The sequence below is a fragment of the Haliaeetus leucocephalus genome, unplaced genomic scaffold (assembly GCF_000737465.1).
Source record: "Haliaeetus leucocephalus isolate CR32 unplaced genomic scaffold, Haliaeetus_leucocephalus-4.0 Scaffold351, whole genome shotgun sequence".
Lineage (NCBI taxonomy): Eukaryota > Metazoa > Chordata > Aves > Accipitriformes > Accipitridae > Haliaeetus > Haliaeetus leucocephalus.
Genome location: NW_010972787.1, coordinates 9,997,135 through 10,015,045, shown reverse-complemented (window position 1 = coordinate 10,015,045; position 17,911 = coordinate 9,997,135). Strand labels below are relative to the sequence as shown.

The 17,911-nt window shown below is 38.0% G+C and overlaps 1 protein-coding gene across 1 annotated transcript in view; it reads right to left on the bottom strand.

Moving 5' to 3' along the window:
* The window catches only part of FREM2 (FRAS1 related extracellular matrix protein 2), a 135,783-nt gene that overhangs the window by 30,021 nt on the left and 87,851 nt on the right, over nucleotides 1-17,911 (bottom strand). The window contains exons 7-11 of the mRNA XM_010572814.1: nucleotides 6,503-6,652; nucleotides 4,337-4,546; nucleotides 3,875-4,072; nucleotides 1,987-2,151; nucleotides 1,727-1,909 (exon numbers count right to left, since the gene is read on the bottom strand). Coding sequence (XP_010571116.1) covers nucleotides 1,727-1,909; nucleotides 1,987-2,151; nucleotides 3,875-4,072; nucleotides 4,337-4,546; nucleotides 6,503-6,652 — 906 coding nt within the window. The remainder of the gene's footprint in view (nucleotides 1-1,726; nucleotides 1,910-1,986; nucleotides 2,152-3,874; nucleotides 4,073-4,336; nucleotides 4,547-6,502; nucleotides 6,653-17,911) is intronic.

Below are 17,911 nucleotides of genomic sequence, written 5' to 3'. Positions count from 1 at the left end.
CTATGAACAAAATTAACTCTATCCCAGCCAAGACCAGCACAATGTCAAATTAACTGAAGATGGCACAGAACTGACCAACAAAAACTGAGAACCAGAAGAAAAAAAAAAAGACTTGCAGAAAGCAATGTTCTGATTAGTATATTGAAATACCGTCAGAAACAAAAAATACCAGGTGCTAAAGGGACAGGCACAATAAGCAGCAGTGAATGACAGCTGAACTACATATGGGAAATAAGGCATAGATAAGTGATAGGGACTGATCAGTGAAGCAAAACGCTAAGGAACACTCGTCCTCTCCAGCGCCTTCAAACCAAGACTGGATACCCTTTCTGAAGGATATACTTTCTCTAACCAAAAGTTACTGGGCTCAGTACAGAAGTAAGTGGGGGAAACTGGGACAATCTTGCAATCCACAGTGAGTCTGATTAAGTGATCTAATGATCCTTCTGGCCTTAAGTGTTACTAAGCCATGAAAATACTCTTTGTGGTAATAAACATGCTGTGTGAGAGCTAAGAATTTTACTGAATTTCAGTTTGTCACACTTCCCTCACATTACACAGTTAAGAATGTGGGGTTTGCACTCATGGCTGAATAGGCAGGCTCCCTAAACCCACAGATGTTCTGAAACCTGTGGGGAAATCCTGCAGATCACAGACCTTTCTCAAAGTAAGAGAATGGTCTTGTTCTGCAGTAGCATGTTTCCCTTGAAAACTTTGCTCCCATGTGCTGCCAGTGCACAGCAGGGTGAGGGTAAGCAAGGCAATGCGTATAGGTAATATGTATAGGATAAGTATTAGCTGACACTAAAAATTCCTGTGGTTTTCAAGAGGAAGGAGCAAAACTCTAAAATGCAAGAGGAAAAGTGACTGGAATTAGCAAGCTCTGTGTTGATAATTTTCTTATTGCTAACAATTTTTCTCTTCAAATATCACTAGTGGGAAATTTCTCTTCTTCTGTGGAATTTGGAGATAGCCCAATGTTGTTGGGGGATGTTAAAAAATAAGTCCTATCTTTCAGCTGGACTGGACACCAAAATAGTTTATCCAAAGCTGTGAAAACACTCGAGCAATGAATGATTTATCTTAAAACACAGATTAGTATAATGTATTATCATAAACTTTAGAAGAAAAAAAAATTCATAGTGCTACAAACTCTATTAGTCATTTACTGAACCATGTGGGTGGGCTATTAGTGGAAAGACATTCATCAGCTAAGAAATTTCTCACATTGTTGCACAACTTCTCTCATTCATTACTAATGAGGAGCAGCAGGCAGTGAATTGTAGAGATACAGAAAGACAGCCTAATTATTATGAAAGTTGAAAAATAAACAGAAATAGACATTAATTCCTACACAGAGCAAAAGCCATTAGCTTAATGAATTGCTTGAGAAACAACTACACAGTCGTATCCAAAAGTAGCTGCTTCTGCAGAGTAATGTTCTATTAGACTTTGCAAATCTTACTAAGGTGGCACTCACACATTTCTTCCAGTTACTTGAGCTACAGATGTTTTCAAAGGAGTCAGAATTCTTTTATAAATACCTTCACTGATATCTAGTATTCCAAGACCAATTTGGCTGTTGCATACCACATGGGATCATGTCCATACTGAGTTTGAATAGCAAAACATATTAATGGATGTGGTTGCAAAGTATTCTATTCATAGTTATTTCATTTTTCAAACATGTTACAGTAGGATGTGATAATCATCTGAATTATCCTACCTTCTGATATAGGGTGATAGTCTTCTCCAGAAGTAGCAGATCCATCCTTTGTATGAACTCTCACGACAGAAACCTTGGAAGTGTCTCCCAGACGAAGCACTGGGATTTTTACAACTGCTACTTGCCTTGTGTCCTTTGGTTCACTCACACTAAATTTGGTCTCACCAAACTTAATAATAGCCTCTGTAATTAGAAGAAAAATGTTTTTAAAGCACACAAATGGGCTTCCAAAAGCCAGTAAAACCAAAATAATTTCTTACTGTCTGCATCATCCCGAATCTTTATCAGCGTCTCATTTTGTTCGCCAATAGAGGCACCAAAGGAAGAATCACTTCTTGGAGTGCCAAGAACCAGACGTAGTTCTTCCTCTTCTTCATGGAAAGTATCATCCACAAGCACCAGTGTGCAAGGCTTCTCAGTTTCACCTGCAATCATTCTGAAGGTAATATTATGCAGAACTTAGGTGTTCTTTGCTCTATTAAAGCACTTCCCTCCAAGCTCAAGGAACCACAGGCTGCTTCTGCTGGCCAAGGTATCCACCTTGACACCATATAAGTTAATGAGTAATGATGATAGTGAAAGCAGAATTAGCAATCACTACCTTTCTATGGAAACTCATTAAAGTGGAGTCCCTCATTTTGGGACTTCTCTAAGAGAAGTTTCTATTTGGTATATCCACTTCACACATATTGCTCCTTTTGTTTTATCTTAGAATAAAATACTCCTTCTCAGTGACCTCTCCATAGTGTGCATTTAAAAAATAAATACTTGCACAAGGAAGGAGAGTAATAGAAACCTTCACCAATGCTAATGGTAATTTTGTCCTGGAGTTTTTTTATTTCAACTCTCTTTTGACTCAACACTCTCCAACTGTGTGGACCTTCACTTATATATGAGAGAGAAGAGGTCAATTTACAGTACTTTTTCATCATTATACATGCAAATATGATCAATGCTCTTCAGGATGAAGAACCAGACCAGAATGCTGACTGTGTTCATTTTCTGAGGTTGTTTTTTCCCCCTATAGAAAATAAATTATCCATTAGGAGGAGAAAAAAAAATTAAAAATATTCATCCTCTTCATTGTTACACAGGAAATGTGAAACCTGTTCTGAAACTGCTGCATATTAAACATGCCTAAGAAGCTTATGGAAACAAGATATGATCCTAACAGATCTCTTTGCTACTTGTCTTCACAGAGGAATGGTAGAGCAAGACTCAAAAAAAGAGGAAAGTCACGTCCTAAGGAGCCCAGATCTATTAATCCTAACAAGTTGGACTCTCTTTCCTGGTTGCACAGAAGCAATGGCAAAGGTATAGAGTACATGATAGCACTAAAAGCTGAGGCCAGCTCTAAATAAAGATAAACTGAACAACTCACTTTACAAGAGAACTATGATAATGATATATGTCTATAGAAATATGAAGTTCGTCATTTCTGTGATAAGGGCATACCGAGGATTTCAGGCTGATGACAGAACTTGTTTAGTGCTTGTAAAAAATATTATGTGTATGTAGACTTAAAGGACTAAAAGACTAAACTGTCTTCTGCCCAAATAGAAGGAATCGGGCAATATTCTTTCAAGGTAGTAACATCTGACTTATTTGTATTTCACCTCTGATGTGAGATATTAAGTACCTGATATTGGTGAACTGTCTTAGGAAAGCCTCGGTGGGAAAAAAAAATTCAAATAGAAATTAGAGAACTATATCCCTATTGAAAGATCCATTACTCATTTCAGTGCAAGTCAAATGTATTTACCAGAAATCTGCTTAACAAAGAGCAGAGCTTCTGAAGTTTCCCTTCTGACAGCAAGACTGTGCTTCTGTTACTGTGTTACACTGAACCTGCTTTTGCTATCAAAAAGATCCTGGCACTCAGGCTGAACCTATACAAAGATATGTCCCTTTGGTTCCTATTGATTACCCCTCTAGGTCAGAAGTGAAGCAAAAGGAGACAACATCATTTCTATGCACTCTGCCCATTGTGTATGGAAAAAAAAATTGGTTTTCCAGAGTGGTCTTTTTGGCACTATTTTATGGGAAGACACAATTAAAACAAAACAAAACAAACAAACAAACAAAGCAAAGCAAAGCAGAACAAAACATGGTAGACTGAAGGCTTCTAAAATAAGATCAAGAGCTTACCAGGAAGGAATGTGATGATGGAACTGTCAGTATTAGGACGTTCTTCAAAGTCCATCATTACCTGAGCTGAACCTTGTCTTGTATAGCATCTCACAGTGGATGTGTATCGGATATCCCCACTCCTATATATCATGGCAGAAATCTGTCCATCATTCTCATTGCCTACATATACAGATTCTTTAAACTGCATCTTAGGCACTGGGCAGAAAAACATAAAAAGCATGTGTAAAGTGTAATTGCAGAAGTTATCATATCTTCCCTCCACTATTTCAAATTTAATTATGTTACATTGCACCAGATATACAACATAAGCAGCTAGACAGCAAATGACTTAACACATCTGTAGCTGAAACATGTAGATTCACTGGCTTTGCTGTGATTCAAAAGGACAAGTGCTATTTGTGTATTGCAGTCATCCAGCTCCTGTATAAATGTGAAGAGGTAAAAAAAATTATTACTCACAGTCAGACACTGAGTCATTAATGAAGATGGTGGCCTTGCTAGGTTCTCCAAGGGCACCATTCATGGGCATCCTTAGCACAAGCTCAAACTTCTCAGTTCCTTCTAACACTGGCTGTCCAAGGTCATCCAGAATTACCACACGAAACGTCTGCATATTGACTCCGGGGGAAAAATCCAAGTTACGACTGATGCCCACATAATCTAGTCCAGCTACCAATGGAAAAGAGTTAAAAAATACCATACTAATAAATAGCATTACATGTACTGAAACATAAAAATATCTATCATTAGGCAGTTAATTGTAGGTAAATGTATTTTTTCTTTAAATATAATTTTAAAATTTGTCAAATTCTGGCAGTCACATAAAGCAAAAATATCTTTTGACCATCTAAGTCGGACCATACAATAAAACAAGTCAATATTAAGCTACTTTTTGTTTAGCCATTCAAGTCACAAAATGATTCTGTTCTGTTGTAAACTGACAGTTATTCTACTAAAACTAATAAAGTTTGTTTTAAGTGAGAATTAAAGTAAGCAAAAAGCTTTGAGAGAGACTCTGGAGATGAAGCAAAGTCTTTTGGAAGGAAATTTCAATTCTGTAACGAAGATGGAATTTTTGAGACTAATCTAAAAAGGGAAGGAGAAAAGGCCAGTGAGCTGACTGTAAGGAAGAACTGCTGTTCAGAAGAGCTATGTAAACCAGAATGAATGGAAACCAAAAGAATCAAATTCTGCTCAGACCATGTCAGGTGAGGTCTGGCACCTTAATGTTAAAGACAGACTGGGTTTGGTTTGCTTTTATGTTTTGTTTTGTTTTGTTTTGTATTGTATTGTTTTAAGGGAAGCAAGCCAATCCATAACAAGCCAATGAGAAGAAAGCAAACAAAACAAGATACTGACTAAAACATGACACTTTATCTTGGAACCAAAGCACTAAAGGTAGCAAGGACTTTAGTGAAGGACTGAGTTTTAATGTTCATTTTTTGGGAGAATAAGCAGCAGAGCTGTTGAAACTAAGCTTTGGGGGAAACAGTTTCATTGAAATTGAAATAAGGTTTGGAATTCTGTGAATTTGACACAATTTGGCAAGATTAAAGGCCACCATCAGATGGGCATTTGCCCAGAGTCCCTGCCACTCTAGCCCAGAGCTAAGCCTCTAAGGCAGGATGCCAGGACCGGCAGCTCAGTGCAGCAGATCTGTTGCTGCACCGTGTAAGACCAAGAATGAGGTTCATGGCTTTACAGGCAGCCAGCCATGTCAGAGCTTTCAGGCTGCAACCAACAGACTAGAGAGCCCAAAAGCTGTGCCTTTCCCAGTTTTGAATCCTAGAGGTCCTGGCACAATGAATTAAGATTCTTACTTTAAGAAAATTTTTTTTGCCCCCAGAAATAAAATAACTTAAATATTCAGGATGAGATAAAGACATCAGATCATATAAAGCAAGTTCAGAAATGAAGTAATAATTTATTTTTTTCAGACTTCATAATTTTCTTTTTCATGAGAAATATGATGTCTATCATGTCATGTATGATACATGTATATGATGTTTAGATATTTCTGAAATAACAATAAAGTTTTACACAATTTTGCCTCACCAAAAATTAGTTGAGAAGGATAAATTCTACTGTCCAGTTACACTCAGGATAAGCATCTAAGGAAGGTAATTTTTATGCTGTCTCTATACGAATGTCTTAGTTTTAAACATTGTGGTTTGTGGGGGAAAAAACCATTTGATTCTGAAGACAAAAGTTCTGTCAAGGCATCACTGAACCACACAGCTGAAGCAATCCTTTTGCTGAACAGGATACTAGATAATAATTTCTCATTGTTTACGGTAAAAATGAGAGGAGCAAACTCTGCATACTGCCAGTGAATATAACTCTGTGCCCAGAGCATGCTGTTGAGGCAGTAATCAACTGCCTTTGTGGGACAGTGTTTTATATGAGGATTTGAAGGCGTTTCTCTTAGTGCTGTACTTCGCAGTTGTTCCTACTCCTGTTTCTTTGAGAGAAATTCTGTAACTACTTAATTTGTTCTAAGAAGAAATATCTAAGGGCAAGAGACATATAAATTTCATCTTATGTAGCTGAATCTATAACAAGACCAAAAGTACTAGCATTTGCTGTTGAGATGTATTATGAAACTAGAGCAAAACAATTACTTACCCTCTGCAGTTACTGGCTCAGATTTGCGAGACCTCACTGTAACAGAGGCAGCTTTAGACAGATCAGTTCCAGTCCTCCAGACACATACCTCAATATAGCCAGCACTCTCATCAACATAGTATTCATCATTTCCAAAGTAGAATGCTGGTTCTAGTGAAAGAGGAATAATGTCCATAAATGTTTCTTTACTTTATGCTGAAGGTAACAAGAGAGCATAAAATCCACATAGGACAATGGAGAGCACTTGCTCTTCTCAGTAAGTGAAATAAAGCTTTTGTTTTAAGATTTGGAATTTTTCTAACTATTTTTGGCTTCTCTTCAAGTATTGGTTTGCCTGTTTTGGGACAGCAATTGTTATATCAGCACTGTGCTCTTTTTCTTGCCTCCTACATTTTCAACTTTGTGCATCAGTAGGTATGAATCTGTGTGCAAAACCGAATGTGTTATCTCATTAAACTTATTTGAGCTGAGTCCTGTGCACAAGCCAGAAAATTCCTTGCATTTTTCACTTTGGTGCAAATAGACAAAGGTGAATACAGATAACGAAAGCTTAACTTGAATGTTCTCACAGATTCCTAAAACCAGACTGGAACATGATATATAACTGGAGCTGCTTTTGGAAATGTTTTTCAGCTAACCAAAGGGGAAAATACTTAATTTTAGTTCCCCCGCATCTAGCACTTAAAACAAAATCAATCTTTTTTCATGTAAATTGGAATGTGAATAGTTTTATATCTTAATATTTAAGTTCCACAGTTTATAAGAAAGAAGAGCAAAAAGCAAAGGAGGTTAAGTGTTATCCCACTTAAGAGACATATTTTTATCCCCATTTTTTCCTCCTTTTTTCAGTTTTTCTACCCACAGCAATTTCACAAAGTAAACAGGCTTAAAAACATAGCCTGGCTTCATTCTGGATGTGGATCAGCTCCCCTTTTCTATCCCTTCCTTTCCTGTTTCAAACACGTAAGAGTAAGCACACGCAGCCAGTGCCTCAGTTTTCCTGTTGCACAGCAGAAATCACACTTACCTTCCCCAACAGTTGGGATGTAATTTGAATACCTACACAGGTTCTCTTTGTATTTCATCACAATTTTCTTATGTTGCCTAATGAGAATTTATTATAATCATGAGGTTACAATATGACAAAAATGCTTCAAAATCCCATACAGCATATGGCCAACTCGAATTAAGTTGACAAAGATCACAGCAATTAATCAGTGCTCTATCAGTGGCACTATGAATACTTCCCCTACATCAAGCATAGAAAAGAAAAAATTCAAAGGAAATTACCGGAAAAGTTTATGGTTCTAGAGAGCTATGCCTAGCACACAGAAAAGGTACAACTTACCCAAAGGAGGAGACATAAATACTTTTTAATGGTAAGTGGAAGTTGGGCCCATCGTTTCCATGATTCAGTCAAATTTTCTTAAGATTATATATATGTTGCAAAACCTGTGACTTCTATTACAATGGAACAAATGTTTTGGAATTGAAGAAACTGCTTTGGACTACAACTGAGCTCAATAAAGCCAAATATTGTGAAGACGTATTTTGAAGGTTTTGGAGAGGCTTGCAGGATAACCAGACAGACAAAATACCTATGCTTTTCTAAGTACTTGAGGACAATCTGACTGACTACACAGTGTATGGCAACAATCTCCTCTGTGACAGATTAAATATTTATTTTTATAGAAAATCGAACAATGTAAAATAGGGATTTAATTAAAACTAACCAGAAGTAAAATAAAGTAGTTACTCAGTTATTACTAAGCCAAAACTTCAACTGAGAAGGCAGCAGTTAATAAGTATTTTGGATTTGCTTGCATTCAAGAGTTAAATTGGAAGCTTTGGAGAAAAGAATTTTCTCAACTGCTTTCAAGATTTTTCCTGTATTTCATAACTGACAAAATAAATTATTAAAAAACAGGCAAGCAAACAAACCCCCTTAATATTCCACATCAGTGAAACAAATGCAGCTGCCGCTCAACTGATCGGCTAACGCTAAAATCATGGTTTGTAACAAACTGATGGAACTGAATGTATTTACTGAAAAATAGTGCAGATTCATAGACCTGCTCGAGCATTATCAAGGTCATCAACCTTTGCAGGATGAAAGACAAACTTGGCAAATGTCTAACTTCGGTAGATGAAAAGGCTTTCAGTTCCAATTTAATTTTTTTTTATTCAACATTATATGTATTTAAATGTGTGTTTGTGTGCACAGACAGACACACATCAATCTTACATTATTTGCCTACAGGGACCAGGTTGTCAGTAGTTGCACTTATATTTTTGACTAAGACCAAATGGTTATGAATGTACCAACAGTTAGAAAAAGGCAGTTAAAAATATTATCAAATCTAATACATGTCATTTCTTAAACAAGTATTTAAAGCTTAGCACACTTTCCCAAGTGTAATCTAGTTCTTATAATCCTGTTCTCTCTAAATTGATGTCCCAGTAGTTCTGGAATTAGATCTGGACTTGGCTGCACCTCATTTTAAGCACTTAAGTGAGAGGTACTCACATCCACAGCCTGCTTGCTCTCAGTTTGCAAGGACAAATATAGGCCATGGCAGGAGGTTTTCCAGCATAATGAACGTACAGAAGGAGAGGTGGAATGGCTCACTCACTGCAGTGAGAAAAATCTGAGGAGATCTGGAAGCATTCCCTTCTACTCACTGACTACACAGGGAACTTAGATGATCTGCCTTAAACTAGATGGAAGATATAAAAGGAAATGTTGTTTGCTGCTTGTAGTGTTATCCTAATGCTTGCTTTACTGCTGCTGAAGAAGAATCCTCACACGCTGTTCCTGTAGTCACAGCCAAACATAAAAATGCCTAAACCCTCAGTTAGCTTGCCTTGTATTCCAGAATGAGTTTTTCACACTTTTTGAGGCATGTATCTTCAATGAAACACACATTCTGCGTGGTTACCCATCCTAGGAAACAAATCTTTATAAATGTTTTGTAAATTCATTTCCTGTAAGCTGTGTTAGTAGCTCCCCAGGGGAAGTAGCAAAGCCAAGCTACTAACAGGCAAAGCATTGTCTTTCTCAGGTCACAGCTGGAAAACACTCTGCTCAATGACTGTGGGCTCACTTACAGCAGATCTTTAATCTAGTAATCACTCTGAAGAGAGACCACTGCAAGTCTAATGGTTCCTCTTACAGAAATAAGAGGAAATTTTTTTAGAGTTTTTTTTGTTTAGACCCACAGATTTCACTGGCATGAAGTTACAATAATCAGAGGAGAAAGGGTAGGAGCTTTAGTCCCAGGCTTCTTGGCACAGAAATGAAATCTTTGTCTTGCCTTTGTACTAATACAGTCAGGAGCGTATATCAACTACAGCACTAGGCAGTCGTCAAGCAGGAAAACAAACATACTTCTTGTGCTGTTAGAAATAGGTCTATCTTTGAACGTATATCAGAAAATCAATGTGATAGCATGAGAATATTTATTTCCAAGGAGGCTTTTTGTTTTTAAAATTATATCCTTACAATCTCCTTTAGAGGGACATGGCAAAGGAGTGATTGGTTGTAAGATATGTAAGGTGCCACAATCAATTTCGGCTGCCAGTGCACATAATACATAAGGCAGGATAGTTAGGAGAAACACAAAAGAACAGACTCTTCTGTGCTGACACCTTGATAAGCCTTAATACTAAAGTGATTTTCAGTGACATATGCTTCCAGTGAGAGATACATATATATATATTCTTAGAAGGAGAGAAATAATAGAAGAAAACAGACAATATGTCTGCCTCTCAGACATATTTAGCTATTGGAACTAGGAGAAGCAGTCATTACAACTGAAATCATGGTTGATCTTTTCTAGTAGCATTAAACCATTTATTCCTAAAAGCTTTTGCCTCCTTTCTTTCCATGCACAGTACAAACAAGGCTATGATGTGAACATTATGAGTTGCCAGAGCTAGCAGAAACCTGTTGTGGTAATGCAGAAGGTGCAAAACAGCACTTTGTAAGCCTACTGCCTGTTCTGGTACAATCTAGACATGCTAGTGCAATGCTGAGTCCAAAGTAATGAGCTCTGATGGTTGACACAGCTAATTAGCTTGGGCATAACAACAAACATGGCCAGATTTCCTCTGGACCTGATCTGGTTCATACCCAGACAACATATACATCCCTACACAATGCTTACTTGCATGTCAGTATCACAGCTAGCATTAAATGACTGGGTTGTTGAGTCTGTAACACAAGAGACTCCACCCTTCCGAAAGTGAAGTGGGTGAGTTGTAGATAGACCAGTTAAGAACAAGAGTTCCATTAAATTTGAGAAGGAATGGACATTTACTGTTTAACAGCAGTAAAGGTCAACTTCTGTAATCTCTCTCATATATGCATGTTAATGGGAGCAAAAGAAAAGCTCTGAAAAATTGTCCATTACAAGAAGTTTATATTATGGTATTATCAAAGAGGACTTTAACATGTGAAACTAGGTAGCACCATTCTACAGCTGTTTACACATACTTGAAGCTATGCAAGGAACTGAGTTTTCATTTAGCACAATGAATTTAATTTGCCAAGTAATTTATTTTTGCTGAATGCTGTAGAAGCAGGGGTCAAGATTACAGTCAGACCTCAGTTCTGGAGCAGATACCTATTGTGCAAATGCCAACTGATTTTTATTTGATGTGGTCAAAACAGATTACTTTTCAAATTCATATGTTGTAATCTTAACATCTTTCATCTTCTTTGCAGTGTTGTCATAACTTTTGCAACCAGAAAGTAAATTCACCTCAGAATCAAAATTACTAGTTGCAGCCAAATTGCCACACGCATTATCTCAAGCAAATAATGTCTGCATTTCCATTTGTCTCAACAGCCCATTTCTGTCTAGCAACTTACAATGACTTTTTAAAGGATACTGGAGACATTATAACAGGTAGAAGGACAGACTCAAATTAATTCAACCTTTATCAAACCCAGTTCTATTTTGTAAGAAAAACACACAATTTTTTTTTTTAATCTACAAAAGCAATGCCATACATTGACTGGACTGGTTCATCACTGAATTAGTCTCATTTTACACAACTTAACCCTGTAATTTACTCAGTAGAGTAACACAGTGTGAATCAAGATCAGTAACCGCTATGAACATTCACATTTAATTAATTTATGATACTTACTAATTCATTATAGACCTTTACATTTTAACTCACCCTTTACGTTAAAGTGCATCCATGCTTCAGTTTCTCTACACACAGTACCATCACAAGCAGCACCTGACTAGCAGGCCTGGAATCCACATCTAACCTCTGCTACATGAATAAGTAAAACTCAAATGTGAGCAAAGTAGCACAGAAAAGGAAGTAGAATACCACCCTGGCTGCAAGACTGAGGATGGCAGTAAGATGGCTACAGTGATACCCCATCTCTGCTCACCTACTCTTTCCTTCTTGTCAGTCCCACACCTACTGCAAGGACAGTCTGCAGCATACTTTGCAGCCTGAAGAACTGAGCTAATTCTGATTTTGCTTAAGGCCAGGTTGCAATTCATAATGGTTCAGTAATAAGTAGACGAGCTACAGAGTATGCCTGAACCATGGAGAGTAAAGACATCTGAGTGCATGAAGCCATGCTGTAGCACAACTCATTCAAGATGTGTGCCTTTAAACTGAAGATGAATTTTTCAACAATAAGTTAACTATTATGTACAAGATGGTAATGAACAGTCTTAAGTTGTCTCCTAGCTATAACTGACATTTCACGAGAAAGGCTAACGTGTGAGGTTGACTATTGTAAGTGACATTCTCTTGGAAGCAATTCATTTACCTTTGTTGGTTTGCTGAGAAACATTGTTACCTTTCCAAAATACCAAATTCATATATATGTGAACTAACATATATGTAAAAATATGTATTAGTAGCAGTAGCATTGTTATGATCCTTGCACGCACCTCAGGATATAACCTACAGACCTTGATATCACTGGAACTATCACAGGTATCAGAGAGGCTTTTCCTATGTTCAGAGTGGGAGGACAAGGCCAAAAGATTTTTCCTGCTACAAGTACATCAAGCTCCAACCACTTGCCCAAGCTATTCCATAATCCAGATAATTGCCTCATTTACAAATGTAAATAAAAAAATAAAGACTAATAGCTGAAGAAACAAACATTTTAGAATTTGGGGACACACCCAAACATGATGGTAAAGCCTGCAGCAACCATTTGACTTTCACATACCTTTTTCCTACTGGCTAGACTTCCAAAAGAGCATGAAGCCAACTCAGAATCTTCTACATGTTCTATTTTTAAAAAGAATGACATTATTTTTATGTAAGAGGCCCAGGAAATGGCATCAGTAACAAATTCTCAATGAACTGATGAAACAGTGGCAGGCAGATAAATGGGAAGGCTTGGCAGTAGTATTTAAATACACCACACACAAGGTACCTCACAAGGAGGCCAGGTATGAAGGAGCTCACAGTCAGTGATTCATACACGAAGTAACAAATGAAGACTGCTACAAATGTCCTACAAATGGTAGGAGAAGCTGAGCGGCACTTTAGAAATCAGGCTACATAAAGCTAGAGCATGTAGCCATTTCTAAATACATTTTTCATATTTTAAATGAGTAATTAGTTTACTACTGGGCCTTGCAGAAAAAGCAGTCTGTAGAAAGGGTCTAAGTGTAGTAAGTATATTTGCAAAAACAGGTTTTCTGAGAAGAATATTTTCAGTTTTTCTCTTCCAAATCGTGTTCCTCACACTCACACTCATATCAAGAAACACAAACACAAAACTGCAATAGCTCATTCTGTGAATGTTTTCTTTTTAATACCTTGTAACATCATCCACTTAAATCATGATCCTGATCTCTAAGATTTTAAAGCCCAAAGTCATAGTGATGACAATTATGTTTTCTCCCCAGGTGAGATTTCTACTGCTTGGCAAGTAGTATTAGTAAGGCTTTTGAATGATAAAAGAGTATTTTTTTTGGTAATGAGAGCTGATAAGAAGATGGTGAGGAAATTGTGAGGACTCAATAGCAAAGACAGATATCCTGGACCTTCATAAAAGTAAAATGCATGCTGAAAATGGGTGAGCTCCTTATGCAATGTAAGCCATTAGACTTTTGAGAAAAAGGATATAACAATATTCTAAAGGTCAAAATAAATCCAAATTGTGCATATTCTGAGACTAATTTTTCATAGAATCATAGAATGGTTTGTGTCAGAAGGGACCTTTAAAGAACATCTAGTCCAACGCCCCCTGCCATGGGCAGGGACATCTTTCACTAGATCAGGTTACACAAAGCCCCATCCAACCTGACCTTGAACGTGTCCAATGATGGGGCATCCACAACCTCTCTGGGCAACCTGTGCCAGTGTCTCACCACCCTCATCCTAAAAAATTTCTTCCCCATGTCCAATCTAAATCTTTCAGTTTAAAACCATTGCCCCTTGTCCTGTCGCCACAGGCCCTGGTAAAAAGCCTGTCTCCATCTTTCTCATAAGCCCCCTTTATGTATTGAAAGGCTGCAATAAGGTCCCCCCAGAGCCTTCTCCTCTCCAGGCTGAACAACCTCAACTCTCTCAGCCTTTCTTTATAGCAGAGGTGTTCCAGTCCTCTGATCATCTTCATGGCCCTCCTCTGGACCCACTCTAACAGATCCATGTCTTTCTTGTGCTGAGGATCCCAGAGCTGGATGCAGTACTCCTGGCGGGGTCTCACCAGAGTGGAGAAGAGGGGGAGAATCACCTCCCTCGACCAGCTGGCCATGCTTCTTTTCATGTAGCCCAGGATACAATTGGCTTTCTGGGCTGCAAAGTGCACATTGCTGGCTCATGTCCAATTTTTCATCCACCAGTATCCCTAAGTCCTTCTGCATGGGGAGGGGGAATACCATTCATTGCCCAGTCTGTACTGATATTGAGGATTGCCCTGACCCTTGTGCAGGACCTTGCACTTGGCCTTGTTGAACTTCATGAGGTTCGCATGGGCTCACTCCTCAAGCCTGACAAGGTCCATCTGGATGGCATCCCTTCCCTCAAGCCTATCAAGTGTACCACTAAGCTTGGTGTCATCTGCAAACTTGCTGAGGGTGCACTAAATATCACTGTCTATGTCACTGATGAAGATATTAAATAGTATTGGTCCCAGTATGGACCCGTGAGGAACACCATTCATTAGTGGTTTCTGTCTGGACATTGAAACATTGAGTGTAACTATTTGGATGCGGCCACCCAGCTAATTTCTTATCCATCTAATGGTCCATCCATCAAACCCATATCTCTCCAACTTAGAGGTAAGAATGTTGTGGGTGACTGCATCAAAACCCTTGAAGTCTAGGTAGATGACATCTGTAGCACTTCATTTGTCCACTGATGCAGCCACTCCATCATAGAAGGCCACCAGATTAGTGAGGCACGTTTTGCCCTTGGTGAAGCCTTGTTGGCTGTCTCTAATCACTTCCCTATCTTCTGTGTGCTTCTACATATCTTCCAGAAGGATCTGTTCCATGATCTTACCAGGCACAGAGCTGAGGCTGTTAAATTCATTTTAACCAAATTAATTACAAAACTGAATCTTATCAAAGCAGCAAATGTGTTTGGTTTCACTGAAGAATAAATGAAGAAGAAAGGATGCACAATTATTACAACTATCATTACTGCAAATGTGCATAGAAAGGAATAGCATAACCATGAAATGTAAAATACTTTGTTTTCCAGGTGGCTGTTGGTATTTGTATATAATTTCTGGCACAGCTTGTACCACATTTTTTAAAGAAAATTATGATTCTGTCCGTTCTTGTGGATAGTTATTAAATCTGTTCTTCTGCCTATATGTGTACACAGACTTTTTTGGATTGGAGACATCTTGACCATATCACAAGAGAGGCTAAGAAAGGCACTGCCCCAATTCTGACTTAGATTTTTGCACTTTTACTATTCAGTCGCAATGCTAGTTATGCTGAATTTGCTTGAACGGCAGAAACAATTTCTTACAGGCTTTTCTGCCCATATACAATGAGAACACATTTAACCCACTGAGTTCTGAGAAGAAAAATATGCAAGAGATCTTTCATGCTCCCTTTACAGGGGCTAATGCTGAGGAGGGGACTCAGCAGAGAAGACAGACCAGAAGTGAAAATAGACCAACAGGCAGACTTATCAGACCACAAAAGCAGAGCTCTAACGACAGAAAACATGCTCTGCTGTATGTTAGAAGTTCTCGAATTCTCTCTTTTGGCCTTCTGACCCCATTCGTGTGGGAGGGAAGAGAAAAGAGTTGCCTGACAGACAGTAATGTGAGATAATAACTGAGTTAATCCTGTGAGGATTTACACATTCAAAAGGACAATCAATGTCATTAAAGCCCAGTGGGGTACATTAGTTACTCTGTTGTTCAGTATCTTTTGGGTCTTCAAAGACTGATGAGCAAAATGGCAAAGTCTCAGGATAAGAGGCTTCAAAGGAAGCAAGATGATCTGAAAAAACCTTAGGAAAACTGAATGCACCAAGATGTCCTACATCCATATTTAAACACACAAAGCACTCACTAGGTCACTAAATCAACTCCCTGCAATTGCAAGAAACAAAGAACAAATTATTAATTTAGAATGGTGCACTAGGCATTCATTACATTTTCAAACGGTCTGTAATAAATGTAAGATCTGCAGTACAAAGACCAAAGCCATAAAAGATACAACATGCTACAGGAAGACTGGAGAGAGAAAGATGTTCAATGTACTCTTGAGTGAACTGTCATAAAACAATGATCCATTAGGCTCTGGAAAACAACATTGGTACACATAGGAACACCATTTCATTTAACTCATTCTAGATTTAATAGAAAGTATCAATTTTCTATAGTTCATGTAATTTTTTACCTTCTGCTTATCAACTATTTTATGTGCCTTGAGTACAAAACTCAAAAGCCGTTTTTTTATAGTTCAACACTCTCCTAGACATACTACTGTAATTCACATAGAAATTTAATAATGCATATGTAAGTTGACCATTTAAGAACCTGCAGTAGTGAAGGCTTAGAGCTATGGTGGTCCACCAGCTGAGTCCTCTATCGTTAAGGAGCCATCTGAAACAGATGTGACAAAGTATTGTCCGGAGGTCATGCTCTGTCCTCCTTACCTATCAAAGGAGTCTAGATCATAAGGTTGGACTATATACCTAGTTATCAAGAAGCTAAGTGAAGATGATATTAATCCAACATCCATAGTTCATATATATATAAAATGTGTGAGTGTGTACCTGCAGACATACACATATAATAAACTGTCAGCAACAGATAATGCTAGAAAAGCAAATCATAAATGCACCTGGTTGCCTCTGTAGAATGTCCTACTGTGATATATGACATTAATTTATTTCTGTGATAGACAGCAAATAGGGACTTTCCAAAATCTTTAAGGTTATCCTTATAAACTGAACATTTTTCACTCTGTTGAACTGGTGATAATAAGAAACTAAAGAAAAATGGAAGTATAGTGTGTCATAAATTGGCTGTCTTTCACTTTTTCCGTCGCCACCTGCCGCAGACTGGGGAAAGGGAGGGGTCACACAGAGATTTTACCTAAGGAGAGGACAAAAGAAGTTAAAAGCTGCACAGAAGTGCCAGGGGCATCAGACCCACAGGCACTGTGAAGATAGAAAAGGGAAAATGTAGTCAAAGATGGAGTCAAAGAGTAAAAAAGAACAACTAGTTCTTTATTTTAGTCGTCTCCAGAGAATGGTGAAAGATACTTGGCCAAATCATGACTCTAGTCTGTAATATAACACTGGGCATGCTCTGCCTATAGTGTGCAGGTTGTAACTAAAATTGGACAAATAGACTAGCAGGTATTAACTACCAAGATCAAACAACCACCTATTCAGTTTAAGCTTATGGCACACCTATTGTCAAAAAGAAAAAGACACATTTGATTGCCTGCCTTGGAGGCCAGTGGAAATAAGGAGATTCCAGACAGCCTTGTCAGTTTGTCCCTCTGACAAACTAATGTTACTAATAGAATATGTAATTATCATCAGCTGGAAATTTGGCTCAGTACACACACTGAAAGTTAGTTGATACTGTATGCCTACTGGGACATTTAATGCAAAGTATATATTTATAATGTAGCATTGCAGTGCTGACTTTCTGCCTCTTTTCAGGCTGTTGATAGTAAACATCAATATGGACTTTACTACTCCAAGCAAGTTGGACAAGTGCTAGTGGCTACTGATTTCCAGAACATGGTCTAAGGATTTCCAAAGTTTAATTAACTGTAGGGGGAGCGACAGCAAGTGTTTTAAAGAAATCTCCAGAAGACTAAAGAATTAATCTGTTTGACATCTAACACTGGCTTTCTACATTATCATACCATGATCATACCATCATCCAGTTTACTCAGCTGTAAAATATTTCCAGATAGTGGTATCCTC